The following is a 16,306-nucleotide window of genomic DNA, read 5'->3' on the forward strand; positions in this document are numbered from 1 at the left end:
AGCCCACAAGCCACAACTACTGAGCCCACGTGCCACAACTACCGAAGCCCGCGTGCCTAGAGCCCATGCTCCACAAGAGAAGCCACCGCAATGAGAAACCCACGCACCACAACAAAGAGTAGCCCCCGCTCGCCACAACTAGAGAAAGCCCACGCACAGCAACAAAGACCCAACGCAGCCAAAAATAAATAAATAAAAATGAAACAAAATTTAAAAATTTAAAAAAAAAAACAAAACAGAGAAGGGCTTCCCTGGTGGCACAGTGGTTAAAAATCTGCCTGCCAATACAAGGGACACAGGTTCCAGCCCTGGTCCGGGAAGATCCCACATGCCACGGAGCCACTAAGCCCGTACGCCACAACTACTGAGCCTGAGCTCTAGAGCTCGCCACAACTACTGAGCCCACATGCCACAACTACTGAAGCCTGCATGCCTAGAGCCTGTGCTCCGCAACGAGAAGCCACCGCAATGAGAAGGCCGCACATCGCAACCAAGAGTAGCCCCTGCTCGCCGCAACTAGAGAAAACCCACGCACAGCAACGAAGACCCAACACAGCCAAAAATAAATAAATAAATAAATTTTAAAAATAAATAAATAAAAACACACAGGAGCCTCCTTAAAGGGGCTTCCACTGGCCAAACTGAGGATCAAAATAATGACAGCAAAGTATTATATTTCTTTGAATAAACTAGGGATCCATGAGACTTCATTGACATAGATAGGTAAAGAGAAAGCTTTTTTCCCTACAATAAATGATAAAATTAGAAAATAGCCATTTGGAAACCATCACAGTAATAACTAATTCAGAGAAAAAAAACAATACATGCAAAAACGAGGGAGTGAAGAGTGGATGAGGAACGGAGTGTTTACATAGCCTCAAAGTATTCCCCCATAAAATACTTATTAAATACAAGAAGAAAAAGAGTAACCTGACAGGGAAGAAGCTTGGGCCACTCCATCATAATTAAGTAATCAAAATAAGCCTCTCCCGCGCTGAGACACACTGACGTTGTGCCACCTGATTGGACAGGATGAAAAGAACCCAGGATTTCCTCCAGAGCATTCCTGCCAGAAATGTACAACCTGAATCTAATCAGGAGCCAACCAGACAAATACAAATCGAGGAACGTGCTCCACAATAGCTGGCCGGTGGTCTGTGTCAAGGGCATGAAGAGCTGTTCCCACCTGGACACAAGAGGTGAGACAAAGGTCATTACAGGGGTGACCTGGGAATTTGAGGTCTCTGGGTCAAGGCTATATGGGGGTTCTTTGTACAGTTCTCGTACCTTTAACTTTGAAATCACTTCCAAACACTTTGGATCTTTTAATTCACCGTGGGCATATTTAAGGCTCCCTAGCTGCTGATTACTGTAAACACATCCTTGACGCAGTCAAATCACGGGCCTGCTCATTAGTCCCCTGCTCACGCAAGTGGGCCCTGAAGGTGCACATTTCTGTCTCAGTCAAAAGTACCCACCAGAGGGCATCATTTACCTAGGTTATCCACAATATTCTAATTCCATACCTTGAGGAATTTTCAACTCTTATGGCCTGGCTGGGATCTGTGTGTCCCGAGCATGTGGTTGCCTTGGAGAGGTGGCACGTCCTTGGACTCATCCATCCTCTTCCTCAATTTCCATGGGACTTTCAGGAAAGTTTAGATTGGGATTGAGGCTATGGGTCTCAGGCGGGGCAAGTCCCGGCTCTTGGACGTTATGACCTCCTGACTTCAGGGCCATATTTTCCCCTGTAAGTGGCTCTTCTGGGCATCACTGCCCCTAGAGGCTTCGTCCTAGCCCTTAGTGTGAAACAAAAATAATATCTATTAAGAGGCTTATAACCTATGTAAAAGTAAAGCACATAACAAATAACCCATGAGTCAGGTAATAATTGTGGGGAAACCCCTATATTAGAAAAGAAGAAAGGTTTCAAATTAATGACCTCAGCTTCTACCTTAAGAAACTAGAAAAAGAACAGCAAATTAAACTCAAAGTAAGCAGAAGAAAGGAAACAGTAAGGTCAAAGTAGAAATCAATAAACTTGAAAAAGAAAACAATAAAGAAATGAATCCAAAAGGTGGTTCTTTAACAAGACCAATAAGGTCTTCCGTGGTGGCGCAGGGGTTAAGAAGCCGCGTGCCAATGAAAGGGACACGGGTTCGAGCCCTGGTCCGGGAAGATTCCCCCATGCCGCAGATGCAACTAAGCCCATGCGCCACAACTACTGAGCCCGCGCGCCTAGAGCCCGCGCACCGGGACGGAGGAGCCATCGCAATGAGAAGCCCGCGCACCGGAACGAAGAGTAGCCCCCGCTCGCCGCAGCTAGAGAGAGCCCGCATGCAGCAACAAAGACCCAACACAGCCAAAAATTAAAAAAAATATTTTTTTTTCTTAAACTGAATACAACCATATATAAAACCGAAAATATATCACGATCAAACGGAGAGTATGCCAGGGATACACTAGAAAGGCAATCACTGTAATTGATCCTGCTTTTCTTCCCGCGAAGACGGATGTTTGCCAATCATGAAGGAAGAGGGAATGTAATCGGTCTGCTATCAGCGGCTGGCAGGACCCCCAAGGGACGGTGCCGTGCCGGGGCCCAAAGCTTGTCCCTGCACGACCCCCACCACCGCGCAGAGCCCGAAGCCCCCGGCTTCTGGCCGGCAACCAATCCCACAATCCCCCGGGCCTCGGCGTGGCCCCGCCTCCGCGCGCCGGTCCCGCCCCTTGCGCAGAGTCGATAGCCTCGGATTGGTCACCGGGGCTTCCGGTACCCTGGTGGGCGGGGCCGCTGCCCACCTGTAGGCGCTTCGCAAAGCTGAGCTTGCGTAGCGGAGCACGCCGACAAGCATGCGGGAGGACGAAGGGGTCGTGGGTGGGTCAGCCGGTGGCCTCGCCTCCGTAGGGTCGCCGATAGTGGAGGCCGGCCCGAAGGCGGAGGCGGCGAAGCTGCTGCCTTTCCTGGCGCTCGGGGCGCGGGTTGACCTGCAGGCGGCGGCGGCGCAGCATGTGCTGGCGCTGACCGGCTCGGGGCCCGGCCGCACGCTGCTGGCCGGCCAGGCGGCACTGCTGCGGGCTCTGGTCGAGCTGGCGGTGGCCCCTCCTCCCGCCCCGGCCCGAGACGCCGCTCGCGCGCTAGTCAATTTGGCCGCCGACCCTGGCCTGCACGAGCCGCTGCTGGCGGCCGAGCCCGGACTACCTGCCCGCCTGCTGGGCTGCGCTTTGGACCCACAGTGGCCCTGGGCCGAGGAGGCGGCCGCCGTGCTGGCTAACCTCAGCCGCGAGCCGGTGCCATGTACTGCGCTGATGGCGGCGCTGGCGGCCGCTGAGCCCGGGGAGTCGGGCCTGGAGCGGCTGGTGCTCGCGCTGTGCACTCCCGGCTACAACGCCCGCGCGCCCCTGCACTACTTGGGGCCGATGCTCTCCAACCTCAGCCAGCGTCCTGCGACGCGCGCTTTCCTGCTGAACCACGACAGGTGAAGCCCAGGGCGCTCGCGGGGAGGGCGTGGAAATGAGCAGGGACGGCACTGAGTGGTTTTTCCCTCCAGGTGCGTGGTCCAGCGGCTGCTGCCCCTTACCCAATACCCGGACTCCTCGGTGCGCAGGGGCGGGGTGGTGGGGACACTGCGAAACTGCTGCTTCGAGCACCGTGAGTGGTAGTGAGGAAGTTGCCGTGTCGGGGAGTGGGAGGAATAGACTGGACCCTGGGGCCCCTCTGGACTGGCCTCCATTCCTGTTTCTCCCCAGGACACCATGAGTGGTTGCTTGGGCCTGAGGTGGACATTCTCCCCTACTTGCTACTGCCCCTGGCTGGGCCTGAGGACTTCTCCGAGGAGGAGATGGAGCGTGAGTGGCTTGGGTCGAGCCTCAGGGTTGGTCTGGCAGGAGGGGAAGCCAGTGGGGGAAAGGCAGAAGGAAGTGTCCAGATCAGGGCCTCTTCTGAAACCTTCTAGCAGGGAGTTGCTGAACACAGATGGGCCTTACAATGGCAGGGTCTTGCCTAGCAGACCAGGGGCCAGCATAGGGACCCAGTGAATTCACTCCTAGGGCTGCCCGTTGACCTGCAATATCTGCCACAAGACAAGCAGCGAGATCCTGATGCCGACATCCGCAAGATGCTCATTGAGGCCATCATGCTGGTGAGCCGGAGTGCTGCTACATTAATGTCACCCCCCCACACTTACATATTAGCACACTGATGTCTGGATAATCTCTGCCCTCTCCCAGCTGACGGCCACGGCACCTGGTCGGAAGCAGGTGAGGGACCAGGGAGCCTACTTGATCCTGCGCGAGCTGCACAACTGGGAGCCAGAGCCCGACGTGCGGGTGACTTGTGAGAAACTCATCCAGGTGGGTGCAGGGTTGGGGGAGTGGTGGATGTCCACAGTGTGCCAGCCAGCTGCTCACCTGCTTCCCCTGCCTGCCCTGCTGGCAGGTCCTCATTGGGGATGAGCCAGAGCATGGCATGGAAAACCTGCTGGAGGTGCAAGTACCTGAGGATATTGAGCGACAGCTGCAGCAGCAGGACCGCCAGGAGCAGAGCAGTGCGAGCGGTGCGGCAGCAGCTGGAGCTGTGGCCCCAGAGACGCGCGCAGAGGGAGCTGCACCCACCTGAGGCCCGCGAAGCCTGCCGCCAGCCCTGGGCCCACCTCTGCTCGCCATCCGTCCAGGCCTCCCAGACCGGGTCTGTGTGCAGCCGCCCGCAGGCCTCTGGGTCCCCTGGCTCTGAGGGTGCGCCTTGCTGAGAAGCAGAGCTGTTCTTAAGCTCCAGGTCTTTGCTGAGGGTTGAGGGTGCCTCCCTGTGCCCTGTTGGCTCCAGCAAGAAGGCTGGTTGCTCAGAGGAGGACTGTTCAGCCAGAGCTGGCCCAACCCTGTGACTTGCTCAGGTATCTCCACGGGGATGGCCAGCAGGGCCGGACAGAAAAACACTGCAAGCCCGAGGGGCTAGCTGGAGCTTCCCAGTCCCAACGGTGCTACGGGGGTCTGGGCATAGGGGGGCACCCAGGTGCTTGCAGTGCCCCTTGGTACCAGTCCCACCCCAGGCCCCTCCATCCTGGGGCCCTGCCTGAGACCCAGCCTCAAAGGGCTCACCTGTTGAGGTTTTCACCAGCCACAGCCTGTCGTGGGGTCTAGCCAGGGCTGCACCCCTGTGGCCTGTCCTCGGAGCACTTGCTGGGCGTTGCCTCCCCTTCATGCTCCCCACCTTTCCACTTGACCTGTGCCCAAACCTGCCCGCCGCTCTTTGCAAGCTCCTCAAGTCCTATTTCCCAGTCCTGGACTGAGCTGATGCCCTCGCTCTCCCCCACTAGCTAGGCCCTCTCGCTGGTCAGCCTGCCTGAGCCTCAGCTCCCCAGAGCCCCTTGCCTGCCGAGCTGAGAGCCTCCCTGATGTGCCTGCAACCTTGCCCTGGGCTCGTCTTTCCCCTGACCACCCTCCAAAGCTGGAGACCGTCCCCTGGCGCGCCCATCAAGGCTGGTTTCTTCATGGGTGCCGGGTGCCGCCCTCCTCTGCGGTCCCCTCTCTCTTCCCTCCCTCCCCCCAGATAAGTGAAAGCTCTGGCCTGGAGGTGTGTGGACTGTTTTCCAGATGCCCCAAGGCCCGCGGCCCTCTTCCCGCGTTGAGAAGTCCACACCGTTGGCTCCACAGAATAAACGCTCTGTTTGGCCTTGCCCCCACCGTCCCGCCCGCCCTCAGTTAACCAAGTAGCGTCCAGGCACGGTCCGGATGGCAGACATGGAGCGTGGCGACAGCGGACGCCTGGAGGGGCTCACCGCGCGACTGGCTGTCTCCGTGCTCCAGAGTCCCAGCCCGGCAGGGTCGCACCTCGTCCCGGGGGAGACTCCGTGGGCTCGGGCGGCGGACCAGAGGCACTCTCAAGGGGGGTGCACTGTTGCTGGGGTCGCCGCAGGTGCAGGAGCGGCCTTGGGGGATCTGAGTCCGCGCTGGGCTCCACGTTGTCCGGGGACGTTGGGAGCTCAGACTCCTCGGGCTTCTTTGCAACTGACCGGAGTGGGAGGGTCAGGTGGGGCGCTGAGGAGCCGCCCACCTGCCCACACTGGTGGGCATGCAGCACCTGGTGTGACGCCGCTGAGCACGGTGCGGAAGAGCGTATGTGCGGCGGGCAGCCTCCCGTGCTGCGCGGCCACCTGCTGCAGGCCCAGGCGCGCTCGCGGGCGCAGCTGGCGCAGGCCTCGGATCAGGTCTTGGCACTCTGCGGGTGAGGGCTCAAGGATGCGGCCTACAGGTGCCACTGCCCTCTCGCGCCCCAGCCCGCAGCCATCACGGCCAACAATGCTGGCAGCTTGGAGATGTCATCCCGTTCAGTCTTCCCAAACGGCCGTAGGGTGTCCGTGTTTCACACGTGGGGAGACAGGCAGAGAGAGGTGAGGCGCCCTGCCCTGGGCTAGCGCAGGGTTCAGGCTTAGCGGGGCCACCAACACATTTCCACCTCTCTGGACCCAGCTCTCTCTTGCCGCCCACCTGGGTGCGGGCTGGGACCTGGGAGGGACACAGGGTGGAGGCGCTCACCTGGGGACAGGCCTGGCCGTAAGGTGGGGCCCTGGCGCATCAGGTACCGCATGCGGTGGGGCTGGCGCTCCTTGAAGGGCAGGTTCCCGGTCACCATGGCGTAGAGGATGACACCTCTGGGGGCGTGGGCTTCCCAGGGCGTGCCCCCTCCCCTCCCCTCCTCTCCCTAGGGGTCCTGGAGCCTGTGAGGTGGCGCTCCCCGGCTCCACGGGTCAGCCTGCTCCCCGCTGTACTTGCTTGTGAGGACCTCCAGGGCTGTGTAGGCCACAGAGCCGCAGAAGCTGCTCAGCCGCGAGTTCTTAAGCCCCTACGGATTGGCAAAGCCGAAGTCTGCAGGGGGCATACAGGGAGGGCGGGGGGGGGGCGGGGTGTAAGTGGGCTCCTGTGGTGGGCATGGGGTGTGTGGGGTGACTGCAAGTGTGGCTCTGGGCGAGGGTGGGGTGTAGGCCTCCTAGGGGGATTGAAGGACAAGGCAGGCTGGGGTCAGAAGTTTGGAGCAAGCCAGTGTAGACACTGGGTGCCTGGCTGGGGCGAGAGTGGGGAATGTGTGGCCCTCAGAAGTCGAAGACCTCAGTCAGTTGGCGCAGGCTGGGGGCAGGGTTGCGGGCTGGGCCGCAGGCTCACCGCTTAGCTTTAGGAAGCCTCGGTCATCTAGCAGGATGTTCTCACACTTTAGGTCCCTGCATGGGGAAGCGGAGGTGAGGCTGGGCCTGAGCTCAGGCGGCTCTCTCCATGCGGTGGGCGGGTGGGCTGGGCGGCGCCCTCAACTGCCATGCCTGAGTTGGGGCAGTGCGCCGCAGCACTGGCTAGCTGCCGGCACAGCCTGTGGGCCCCCTGCTCCAGCCCCGGGCAGCGGCAGTCGTCGGACACGGCATTGATGTGCTCCGGCAGGTCACCACGGGCCGCTGGCTCCAGCACCAAGTAGGCACGCCAGCTGTTCCGGTAGGTCTTGTAGAGCTGCACCTACTGGATCCCGCCCGCCTGCCATCACCCTGAGGAGGGGCCGTCAGGTGCACTGGATTGGGGTCTCAGGATGGGGCTGGGCTCGAGCGTAAGGGTCCCAGGAGGGGAAGGCGGCAGGCCTGGGCTGGGCAGGAGGGGACCAGGATGTCTTGGGGTCTCTGCCCACCACGTTCAGGTGCTTGTAGGTAGCACTGAGTGACGAGATCTCACAGGGCAGGAACTTGCAGGAGAACTCCACAGAGGCCTCAGCGGTGGAGACGATCTTGATGGCCACCTGCGGGAGTGGAGGGTGGCCACTGTGCGAAGACCAGAGCCCCTCGGGGGCGGGATGTGGCAGAACAGGCCCTGTGGCCTTTGTGCATGTTGCTGAACTTGGCCGGGGCAAGGCTCGGTGAGCAGCGTCCTTGGGGGGCAGCTCTGGTCTCCTGCTCACTCCTGTCCCAGGCACTTATGTGTTCAAGGGGTCCAGGAACTGGGAGTGATCAGCCTGCCCGAGCCTTGGCCTTCAGGGAGGATGCAGGACCAGGAGGGGGCCAGAGCACCTGGAAAGTGCCTGAGTGGGGTTAGGACAGGGGCCTCAGGGCTGGGCTGGAGGGTGAACCACGGATCCCCCACCCCATGGGGAGGAGGTGGCCTGCCTCTCTGTGGTGTGGCACGTACCCCGCAGGTCAGAGGCCAGCTTGGAGTTGTGCTGTGTGCGCTCCTGCGTGGCATAGGCCAGGTAGACTTTGGAGAAGGCCCCAGAGCCGATCTTCTTGGAGGAAGGCAGGTAGCTGTTGTCCCTGCATTCGCATACCTGCTCCATGAAGGCTCTCTGGTCCATGAAGGTCTGGTCTGACCTTCCGGAGGTCAGGGCACTGCGGAAGGGGTTGGGGCCATCCAGCTCACCGCAGGGCCGTGGGGATGGGGGACGGGAGGCGTGACTGAGGCCTGACCTGTTAGCGGGACAGGGGTGATGGGGCTGCAGGAGGCCAGCTGGGACCTGCGCCCCCTCAAGGCTGCAGCCAAGTTTCTGAAGTCTTCCTGGGACTGGGGCAGAGACACGGGAGGGACCAGGACTGAGAACTCGGGGTGGGAGGCTAACACAGCTGCACAACCATAGACTGGCACGGGGAAGGCAGGCTCTGGGATAGCGGGGGCAGATTCTGGAATGGAAGGTTCTGTAGCTGCACCTGCAGTGCACCCTCGAAGGGGGTGTCCTATCCCCCAGGACTTGCTTGCCCGAAGAACATCTTGCTGGAACCAGCCCTGCCCTGCGTGAGGCCCATTCTCTGGGGTGAGAACCCCAAGGGCCAAAAGAGGCGTTTTTTGGACAGTGCTGTGAGGCTTGCAGGATCTTATTTCCCTGACCAGGGATTGAATCCAGGCCTTTGGCAGTGAAAGTGCCAAGTCACATCCACTGGCCTGGGGACTTCCCTGGTGGCACAGTGGTTAAGAATCCGCCTGCCAATGCAGGGGACCCCGGTTCAATCTCTGGTCCAGGAAGATCTCACATGCCACGGAGCAACTAAGCCCGTGCGCCATAACTACTGAGCCTGTGTTCTAGAGCCCACGAACCACCACTACTGAAGCCCACGCGCCTAGAGTCTGTTCCCCAATTAGAGAAGCCACTGCAATGAGAAGCCCACGCACTGCAACGAAGAGTAGTCCCTGCTCGCCGCAACTAGAGGAAGCCCACGTGCAACACTGAAGACCCAACGCAGCCAAAAAACAAAAACAAATAAACAAAAAAACCACTGGCCAGCCAGAGAATTCCCAAAGCCACCCAGCCTTCCTCTGCTCAGGCCTGGAAGCTTCTGCTCAGGCCAAGACCTGCTGCAGAGGCCTTTCCCCCAGAGCTGTATACACACTTGATGACACATTCCCAAGCAAGCAAGTAACCCTCGCCCCCGCCTGGGTCCACCTCAAACCCCAGCTCCAGGAGAGATGCGCCAGCATGGTCCCTCCCTTCTCCTGGCCCCTGGAGTCTTCTGTGAGTGCCTTTACCATGGGGAGCCAATGTTTCCTAAGTGCCTGCTGTGAGCCAGGTGCTGTTCTAAGGGGCAACTACCAGCTCCCAGAGTCCTGCTCCTGTGCACAGACCGCACCCGACGTGCCTGTCCTGTGGTAGGCAGTTCACACCCAGGATTTCAAATCTGAGTAACACCAAGCGATGCCCCCTTTCCAGACGACACAACTGAGGCCCAAGTCGTAGTCTCTCTTCTGTGAGCTGGATGGCACAGTGGCTGGGAGCTGCCGTCCTGGCAGTGGCTGGGGACTGGACTTGTCTCCACCGGGATCCACGGTCCACAGGGTACTCCCACTGCAGGGAAAGCCTTAGAATGCTTAGAATTGAACTGCTGCGACACATTTTGTCATCCCTGTTGGACTGTGAGCTGCTTGAGAACAAGGCTGGTGTTTGATATTCCGTTGCTCACCCACAACCCTTGTCTAGCAAACTGCCTGGAGTATAGAAAATATGGGCAAACTAACTGGTTTGCTACTGACCTGGGGGTTAGGAAAAGAGAAGCTGCGCCAGGTATTTCAAGGGGAGGGTAACGTTATATTTGTCTTTCTCTTTCTGACTTACTTCACTTAGCATGATAATCTCTAGGTCCATCCATGTCCCTGCAAATGCCATTATTTCATCCTTTTTTATGGTTGAATAGTATTCCATTGTATATATGTGCCACATCTTCTTTATCCATTCATCTGTCAGTGGACACTTAGGATGCTTCCATGTCTTGGCTGTTGTAAATAGTGCTGCTATTAACACTGAGGTGCATGTATCTTTTCAACTTATAGTTTACTCCAGATATATGCCCAAGAGTGGGATTGCTGGCTCATATGGCAACTCTATTTTGGGTTTTTTGAGGAACCCCCATACTGTTTGCCATAGTGGCTGCACCACTTCACATTCACACCAACAGTGCAGGAGGGTTCCCTTTTCTCCACACCCTCTCCAGCATTTGTTATTTGTAGACTTTTTAATGATGGCCATTCTGACTGGTGTCAGTTTTGATTTGCATTTCTCTAATAATTAGCAATGTTGAGCATCTTTTCATGTGCCTATTGGCCATCTGTATGTCTTTGGAGAAACGTCTTCTGTGCATTAAAAAAAAATAAGTGTATTTATTTTATTTATTTTACTTTTGACTGAGTTGGGTCTTCGTTGCTGCCTGCAGGCTTTCTCTAGTTGTGGTGAGCCAGGGCTACTCTTCGTTGTGGTGTGCAGGCTTCTCATTGCAGTGGCTTCTCTTATTGCAGAGCATGGGCTCTAGGCATGCTGGCTTCAGTAGTTGTGGCACATGGGCTCAGTAGTTGTGGCTTGCGGACTCTGGAGCACAGCCTCAGTAGTTGTGGTGCACGGGCTTAGTTGCTCCGCAGCATGTGGCATCTTCCCGGACCAGGGCTCAAACCCATGTCCCCTGCATTGGCAGGCAGATTCTTAACCACTGCGCCACCAGGGATGTCCTTTCTGTGCATTTTTCGATTGGGTTTTTTTTTTTTATTGATTTCTATGAGCTGTTTGTATGTTTTGGAAATAAAGCCGTTGTTGGTCGCATCATTTGCAAATATTTTCTGCCATTCCATAGGATGTCTTTTTGTTTTGTGTATGGTTTCCTTTGCCGTGCAAAAGCTTTTAAGTTTGATTAGGTCCCATTTATTTATTTTTGCTTTTACTTTTTTTTTTTTTTTTTTTTGTGGTACGCGGGCCTCTCACTGTCATGGCCTCTCCCGTTGCGGAGCACAGGCTCCAGACGCATAGGCTCAGCGGCCATGGCTCACGGGCCCAGCCGCTTTGCGGCACGTGGGATCCTCCCGGACCGGGACACGAACCCGTGTCCCCTGCATCAGCAGGCGGACTCTCAACCACTGAGCCACCAGGGAAGCCCTGCTTTTACTTTTATTGCCTTGGAAGACTGACCTAAGAAAACATTGGTACGATTTATGTCAGAGAATGTTTTGCCTATGTTCTCTTCTAGGAGTTTTATTTTTTAAAATAAATAAATAAATTTATTTATTTATTTAATTTATTTATTTTTGGCTGCGCTGGGTCTTTGTTGCTGGGCCTGGGCTTTTCTCTAGTTGTGGGAGCGAGGGCTACTCTTGGTTGTGGTGCGCAGGCTTCTCATTGTGGTGGCTTCTCTTTGTTGCGGAGCATGGGCTCTAGGTGCTTGGTTTCAGTAGTTGCAGCTTGCGGGCTCAGTAGTTGTGGCTCGCGGGCTCTGGGGCGCAGGCTCAGTAGTTGTGGTGCACGGGCTTAGTTGCTCCGCTGCATGTGGGATCTTCCCGGATCAGGGCTGAAACCCGGAACCCGTGTCTCCTGCATTGACAGGTGGGTTCTTAACCATTGGGCCACCGGGGAAGTCCCTAGGAGTTTCATTGATGCCTGCTCATCTTTTTTTTTTTTTTTTGCGGTACGCGGGCCTCTCATTGTCATGGCCTCTCCCGTTGCGTAGCACAGGCTCCGGACGCGCAGGCTCAGCGGCCATGGCCCGCTCCGCGGCATGTGGGATCTTCCCAGACCGGGGTATGAACCCATGTCCCCTGCATCGGCAGGCGGACTCTCAACCACTGCGCCACCAGGGAAGCCCTATGGCTGCTCATCTTGATTCCCACGGTCTGTTGGCATACTGGACGTGTGCCTCCAGTTTGCGTGTATGTACCTTTTTGCGGAGGGTTCCTCGGCCCTGGGTCTCTCGGGTGTTGGTTGGGTGTTCAGTGTGTGTGCATGTGTGAGAGATATAGGGCATGACAGTGCCTGTGTGTGTCCCGGTCAGGCCCACCTGGCGTGCGTACCTGGACAGGTATGTGCTTGTTAGAGGACCGGCTTTGGGCGCACTGACGCGCCGAGCCGGCGTCGCCGATGCCTCTCCCGGTATGTGGGGCGGTGTCTGTGTGCCGGGATCATCGCGGTGTAAATGTCGTACGAGGACACGGCAGAGTGGGAAGGGAGCCGCGTCCTGCGCCTGCGCAGTGGCCGGCCGCACGCCTTGAGGCCGACAGGGCTGCCCTACTGGCGCCCAACAGTCAGGTGTGGCGGTCACGGGGCGGCCGGGGGCGGGGCCGAGCGCGAGGCGGAGTTTGCGCACTCGCACTCTCTGGGGTTCGGGGGACCGGGTGGAGAGGGCGAGAGGGACGCACCTCCGACCAGTGAGCGCAGAGATCGCTTGGGGGCGGGGCCGGGCTGCCGCGCGCCGGGCCACGGTTGGCTGGGGGGGCGGTGGCCTCGCCGCGTGGCCCCGCCCACTCCGGTCAGCGGCAGGCGGGAGGGCGGATGCCGGGCTGCGGCTGCCGCGGCTCCTCAGGTAAACGGGGTCGGGGCCCGGGATCGGGGCTGGCGGCGGTAACTCGGCGAGGCGCCCCTCGGGGAAGCCTGGGCTGCGGACTCTCGGGCCGCCCCCTTGGCCAGGCCGCCGCGGGAAACCGAGTCAGGAGGCGCCTCTCCAAGGTCACCGGGCGAGCGCGGAAAGGGTCCCGGGCGTCGCGGGGCCGAGCCCACCCCCTTCCCCGGGCTCAGGTGCGCCCAGCTGCGCGCGGAGCCGCATTTGCCGCGTCACAACCCGGAAGAGCGCCCTGGGAGCCGAGCCGCTCACATTCTTCGTCGCAACGGCATGGGGAGCCCGGCCCCCATGCCCGTCCCCTCCCAGGGTGGGACTCGGAGTACCTGGTCTCTGTGCCCGTCTCCTCCCTGGGGGGCGCTCGGTCCCCAGTCCTAGCGCCTGTCACTCCGGAGGCGTGTGGTTCACGCCCTTGCTTCCCCGGGGGCAAAACGGGGTCCTCCCTATGGGAAGCTAAGCCTAAACCCGAGAGTCCCAACGCGCAGGGGCCGTTGTATTCGTTCCATTTTGTCTTTGACTGTAGAGCAGGGAGGTACTTTGTCCACAGTCCTGAGGATTACTGGTCATGTAAGGTAGGCGTGAAGCTGGAGGGCTGCAGGAAGTCCCGCTCTCAATCCAGGTGAGAGCTCCGTGGTGCTAGGCCAGGGCTGGCTCCCAGTCAGCCCCTGGGCCCTTAGGCCCAAGTTTGGGTTCTGGTTTTCCTGGAGCGCCAGCACAGCTAGGGCCTGAGGTTCCCCCTTGCCGGCCCAGCCGGGGTGGGGGCGGGGCTGACTGGTAAGCTCAAGGGCAGTGAGGCACAAAGGGGTGCGGGGGGCAGAGGGGGCGGGTGTGGGGATGTAAGCGGGAGCGGCTGCCTGGTGCGAGGGGCAGGTGGGGTTGGGGTGGAGGCTGGCTGAGGGGACCACCCTGGAAAGGGATGGTGGTAGAGGTGGGGAAGAAGGTGGTCAGTGAGTCACTGTAGGGTGTGGGAAGGGAGATAGAGGAACAGGAGGGGGTGATGCTGACCTCTGACCCACGTAGCTGAGTGCACGATGACACAGGAAAAGAGGCAGGTGAGGTGGGGGTCGGGGAGAAGTCGGGGTGACGATGGTGTTAGAGCCGTTGAGTGCGCGTGGCGATGGTGGTCCAGATGGAGAAGGCCAGCAGGCGCTGGGCCCCAGGAGACCCATGCGGGAATCATCAGTGTGGGACACTTGAGTGGTGGCATGATTGTGACGTGGTTGCCCCTGTGGTCCTGGCAGCCAAAGGGCCTGGGGATGCTGTTGTCAGCAGGGTCTTCGGCCATCATGGCTCACGCAAGCACGTGTCTCTCGTCTCTCTTTGGTGTCAGAATAGGATCACCTGGAGTTGAGCTGTCTTGGTTACCTTGAAACCGACGTCCACGCTGCGGTGGATTGTTTGGACCTGCTCTTGCTGTTTCTCACTCCTCCAGGGCTGTTTGCTGCCTGCTGAGGGCCCTCAGGGGATCAGAGGTGGAGCCCGTGGCTGCTTGCCGGCTCCCTCACCTTCACAGCTGCCGCCTGTGCCTGGAAGCAGGTGTCTGTGCTTAGTTCGGACCAGGGTCCACCGAGGCCCAGGTGGACAGCCGGCTCGCTGCTTGTCTGTGATCAGCAGCCCCAGATCTCATGAGCCCCTTCGTGGAGCTGAGTTACTTGATCTTCTCGAGGTAGGGCCCCGGGAAGGCTCCTGCTCGGTGCTCAAGGAATGTTGGCTGCTGGACGTCTTGAGAAACGTGCTTTCTCCACTGAGCTGGAGGGCCACCCAGTTCTGGGGGGACACCGCTTGGCATGGCTTATGTTGAGAAACGGTGTTCTCAAAGGACTGTGCTTCCTGGGTCATCTGCCCAGGTTCTTGTCGGTGACTCTGGAAGCTGATTCCTTCTCTAGCTCCTGTGCTAAGAGGGGAAGACCCTGGGCCTTGTGCGTGGGTGGGGGTGGGGAGTTCCTGCGACCCCCCAGGGCCTCCTGACTTCCCAGTCTCCCCTCACACACCTACCCTCCAGACCAGCTCCTGGCTGCCTCTGGGCTGGGCTGTGTGTGGCCTCCTTGGCCTCCCACACCCACTTCTGACCCCTCTCCGGCTCAGCAAAATTGGCCCAGCACCTCTGTTAGCGTGTGCCAGTTCATGTGGCAGCCATAATACAAGTGGGCATCTTTCAGGCCAGGGGCTCTGTGGGTGGGGGCAGCACCTAGTGGGCATTACTAAATGCCATTGAATGAATGCTGAGTACAGGTGAGCGAGGAGGAGGGGTGGGAGAGGGAGGAGGGAGCTGCTTCCGTGCTCACCCACAGCGTGTCCAGCGTGGGAAGGAGGACCCTGTTGGCCCTGCTCCGTGCCCTGTGCTGGGAGCATCTGGGCAGGTGTGGAGGAGGGCAGTGCAGGAGCCAGTCCCGGCGGAAGTCCCGCCCCATCGCTGACCAGCTGCTGACAGCACATGCCTTGCAGACCTGCTTGGCCGTGCAGATTAAAGGAGATGGTGCCCTTCAGTGCATCCTGTGGGACGCAGGGAGCCTCCCAGACCCATCCCCGCCTCTGAACCCCCTTCCCCTGCAGCGTGTTCACCTCGATTTGCCGTCAGCTCTGTGCTCACAGGTCTGTCTGCTCCACAGACCTCCTGGCCTGGGGCAGGGGCAGCAGGTGGAAACTTACAAAACCGGTCAAGCCCGGCTCTTCCACCAGCCAGGTAGTTTATACTTACTTGACAACCACCTTTTTCCAGTGCTTGTTTTTTAAAAAGTCTAACCAGATCCCTGATTGACACGTGTGTTTTCTAACATCTGCACTCACGGGAGGGCTTCTGTAGACGGATGTCGAGAGGTGGATGATCCCATCACGCAGCGCGACCATTTGGGCTTGTGGGGGACACTCCACAGGCTCTGCTGGTTGTCCGCACCTGTGTGGTGGCCACAGCACTGACAACATCTGGTGCTGGCAGAGCGCAGCTGTGTGCAGGCCTCACTCCCAGCGGCTCACTCGTGACGCGGGCAGAGCGCAGTCCTGGACTGGCCGTCTGCATGCCGCCCTCCTTCTTGTTCGTCTTGTTGGTGCGGATGGGCTCCTTTGCATGTAGTAGGAGACAGATTCGCCTCTTGATTATGAACGGTTATGAACGGTTGGACCTGCTTTGTCTTTTAGTTACTTTATGCTCCACTGAGGATGGGGTGAGTTGTGAGAGTGTGGGGTTGTGGGCTTAGGTGTATGTGTATGGATGTGGTCTTCAATTTATGTGTGTTTTTGACTTTCAGAAATTAAAAAATTTTATATAGTCCAACTGAACAACATTCATCAAGGTGTGTGGGTTTTTGTGTCTGGCTTAGAAAGTCCTTTCCTACTCCAAGACTCTAAAATGTGTACTTGTATTTTCTACTTAGGACTTACATTTCATTTTTACATGTAACACTTATATCCATCTAGCATTTATTTTGGGGTAAGGAAAGATGTAGGGAAGACTAATTTTTTTCCCTAAGTGCCTAACTAGCTGTTCCAAC

The 16,306-nt window shown here is 58.3% G+C and overlaps 2 protein-coding genes across 3 annotated transcripts in view; both read left to right on the forward strand.

Annotated features, from left to right (window-relative positions):
* Positions 1-2,755: 2,755 nt before the first annotated feature.
* On the forward strand, positions 2,756-5,673 carry HGH1 (HGH1 homolog). Its single transcript, XM_004265387.3, has 6 exons — positions 2,756-3,479; positions 3,552-3,652; positions 3,751-3,849; positions 4,051-4,142; positions 4,231-4,353; positions 4,439-5,673. Exons 1-6 carry the CDS (start codon positions 2,854-2,856, stop codon positions 4,616-4,618), a joined length of 1,221 nt encoding a protein of 406 aa, XP_004265435.1. The 5' UTR covers positions 2,756-2,853; the 3' UTR covers positions 4,619-5,673.
* A 6,972-nt stretch (positions 5,674-12,645) lies between these two features.
* MROH1 (maestro heat like repeat family member 1) overlaps positions 12,646-16,306 on the forward strand; it is a 158,072-nt gene continuing 154,411 nt past the window's right edge. Inside the window, exon 1 of one of the 2 annotated variants that reach the window (XM_033419956.2) lies at positions 12,646-12,785. In XM_033419956.2, the coding sequence (XP_033275847.1) occupies positions 12,755-12,785 (31 nt within the window). In that variant the 5' untranslated portion in view covers positions 12,646-12,754. Of the gene's footprint in view, positions 12,786-13,368; positions 13,438-16,306 lie in introns of those variants that run through there. The other variant, XM_033419962.2, reaches the window with a different exon arrangement.

This window comes from Orcinus orca, chromosome 17 (genome assembly GCF_937001465.1).
Source record: "Orcinus orca chromosome 17, mOrcOrc1.1, whole genome shotgun sequence".
In the NCBI taxonomy this organism is placed as follows: Eukaryota; Metazoa; Chordata; class Mammalia; order Artiodactyla; family Delphinidae; genus Orcinus; species Orcinus orca.

Coding starts and splice junctions, on each gene's coding strand:
- HGH1 (XM_004265387.3), top strand. CDS start 2,854: ATGCGGGAGGACGAAGGGGTCGTGGGTGGGTCAGCCGGTGGCCTCGCC. Junction 3,480..3,551: donor TTCCTGCTGAACCACGACAG/GTGAAGCCCAGG, acceptor TTTTCCCTCCAG/GTGCGTGGTCCAGCGGCTGC. Junction 3,653..3,750: donor AAACTGCTGCTTCGAGCACC/GTGAGTGGTAGT, acceptor GTTTCTCCCCAG/GACACCATGAGTGGTTGCTT.